Source organism: Olea europaea, unplaced genomic scaffold (assembly GCF_002742605.1).
Source record: "Olea europaea var. sylvestris unplaced genomic scaffold, O_europaea_v1 scaffold18458, whole genome shotgun sequence".
Lineage (NCBI taxonomy): Eukaryota > Viridiplantae > Streptophyta > Magnoliopsida > Lamiales > Oleaceae > Olea > Olea europaea.
This window is the reverse complement of record NW_019236233.1, coordinates 1-2,134: the sequence shown is the minus strand read 5'-3', so window position 1 is coordinate 2,134 and position 2,134 is coordinate 1. Positions and strand designations below refer to the sequence as shown.

General features: G+C 37.4%; 1 protein-coding gene across 4 annotated transcripts; it reads left to right on the top strand.

Annotated features, from left to right (window-relative positions):
* Window positions 1–6: 6 nt before the first annotated feature.
* On the top strand, window positions 7–2,128 carry LOC111378646. 4 transcript variants are annotated; one of them, XM_023001878.1, is made up of 5 exons: window positions 7–335; window positions 1,061–1,144; window positions 1,264–1,299; window positions 1,418–1,489; window positions 1,557–2,128. In XM_023001878.1, the coding sequence occupies exons 1-5, from the start codon at window positions 287–289 to the stop codon at window positions 1,730–1,732; spliced, it is 417 nt and encodes a 138-aa protein (XP_022857646.1). In that variant the 5' UTR covers window positions 7–286; the 3' UTR covers window positions 1,733–2,128. The 4 variants fall into 4 exon arrangements, 3 of the variants coding, with proteins under 3 accessions (XP_022857646.1, XP_022857644.1, XP_022857645.1); XM_023001876.1 differs by having other exon boundaries at window positions 1,367–1,489; XM_023001877.1 differs by lacking the exon at window positions 1,264–1,299 and having other exon boundaries at window positions 1,367–1,489.
* The last annotated feature ends 6 nt before the right edge of the window (window positions 2,129–2,134 follow it).

Here is a 2,134-nt window from a genome sequence, read left to right as displayed (position 1 = left end):
CCCTCTCTCTCTCTACTCTTTACAGTTTATAGAGTAATTTACTAGCAGAGATTTTACTTAGATCACTGCCGCAGTACATGGATCTATGAACTGTACTCTGGAACCAGCTGCATTATTGTTGCTGTTGAGCTAGGGTTTACTGATTACCGTGCTGGATTTAGAATTCGAAGCTTAAAACGATATGAAATCTTGCGGACAAGTGAATGGAGGGTTTTTTTGGGAAGTGCTTAGTGGAAGGTTTTTGTTCTGAGAACAATGCATGTGAATTGCCTTACGGAGAGAGAAGATGCTTCTTTTTCTTCTTCATCTGCTCACTCTGCTTCCTACTAATTTCGGTAATATTTGGTTTTTATTTCTTTTTTCTGCTCTCTGCTTCCTACTAATTATGATGGTTTTATGTATTGGTGGTTATAGAGAATCTGGGGACTCAAAAAGAAAAGAAAAATAGAAGGAAAAAGAAATGATTATGCTTGCCGACTCTGATTGCAATGTTAACTATTAAAATCGATAGGTTCACTGTACTGTGTAGATTTTCCTTTTGAATTAATAAAATTGCCTCTTTGAAGAGTTTGTTGGAGTCGAGTCTTTGTTATTAAAGCCAAAAATATGGTATCAAGTTGACTTTAAATCAAATAAAGCACTAGCAATTCCTTCTTAGCTTAGAAGACGAGGAGTGAATCTTGTTATAACCTTTCTGCATTTAAAATCCATTAGAAAGTTATAAGCACAGTCACATACATACTGACTGACACTGTTCTTCTAGTAATGTAATCTACTTGTATGTAATAAAACTGGTGCTACCTGAAAGTAAGTCAGTTTCCCACATACTTATATTTCAAACGAATGGACAAACAGTCTAATTATTTTCTTGAGAACCTGTTCACAAACAATGTCAGATGGCTGGTTGGGTAAGATTCGCGTGCAAGTTGCAACCAGTAGTAAATGATCCCGTCCAGCTTCCTCAGATCAGTTTTGTCATAGATTCATAGTCTTTTGCAAGCTCGAGTATTTTCTGTACTCTTCTTCTGAATTTATACTGGATAATTTATATGATCTACAGGGACCCATTTACGGCAAATCTACCTATCTCCGTCTCAGTTGCCAAGCTTACCATCTTCTGCAAGGAAAAATTCTCTAGAACACGGTAAACTAGCAAACTCCCCAACTTCTTTTTGTTGGAGTGGAAGCTGTTTTCTCCTTGCATTTGTTTTCTTACTCCATTTGCTTTTCATTTTTATTGGATTGAGATACGGTGTAAATCAGTGCTTCAGGCTGAATCTGAATCAGCTATGTACTCAGGTACATCATCTGATTCCTTGCTTCGTGTTCCCTCGGTCTTAAGCATTTCATCCCATATGTTTTGTAGTGTCCGCAGCAAGCATAACTTCAATGAGTGCATCATTTGCTCCATTTGTAGCAAAGCAGAGGCGGTGGTCTAAGCCTTCTTTGTATTCCTCTGCTGCACCTGCTCTTTCTCCAGCATCTCAAGGTATCCAATATTCTCAAAATCACATCTATTTTATTTTAAACTAATAATGTCAAACTCGTTATATTAGGTGAACTTCCTAGTCCTGCTGGTAGTACCTTGCCAAGGCATCACCACCATGCTCATCGTGTGAAAACTCCTGTGATTTCTCCATCTCCTTCTGCTACACCTGGTAAATGTTCAGTCAATGACATCTTTCTCACCCTCACTCCAATGTCGGAGATTGGAAATAGATTTACATTCTAGGGAGCCTGAATCTGTAGCCAGTGGGAAGGCTGACGAGAAAGGGTTTATCTAAATCTAATTTCCTCGGGGACGTGAATTTCAAGTAATCTTTTGATACAAATGCAAAATGGAAAACTATCCATTGATGTTATTTTTGGTATAATAGAAGTTACAAGCTGCGAAAGACAACTCAACTGCCACAATATTCCTGAGTCCTGAGCATCTTACGAAGATATTGACTAGTACTTGTGCTCTAAGATCCCAATTTTTTTATTTGCTAAACAAAACAAATGTTAGACTACTTAATACCACACAAGCTCCATTTTATTAATATTACCTGCTAGACTGTGTCTTTTGCTTGTTATTTACGATTTTATATTGTTCATCTCAACAGAAGTCAACCTCTTGAATATTACCTTTTGC

What these genes read in the sequence shown, in the direction of transcription:
- LOC111378646 (XM_023001876.1), top strand. Translation starts at nt 287, where the DNA reads ATGCTTCTTTTTCTTCTTCATCTGCTCACTCTGCTTCCTACTAATTTC. An exon ending in GAAAAATTCTCTAGAACACG is followed by an intron (nt 1,145 to 1,263) that starts GTAAACTAGCAA and finishes GGTGTAAATCAG; the next exon opens with TGCTTCAGGCTGAATCTGAA. An exon ending in TCTTTCTCCAGCATCTCAAG is followed by an intron (nt 1,490 to 1,556) that starts GTATCCAATATT and finishes TCGTTATATTAG; the next exon opens with GTGAACTTCCTAGTCCTGCT.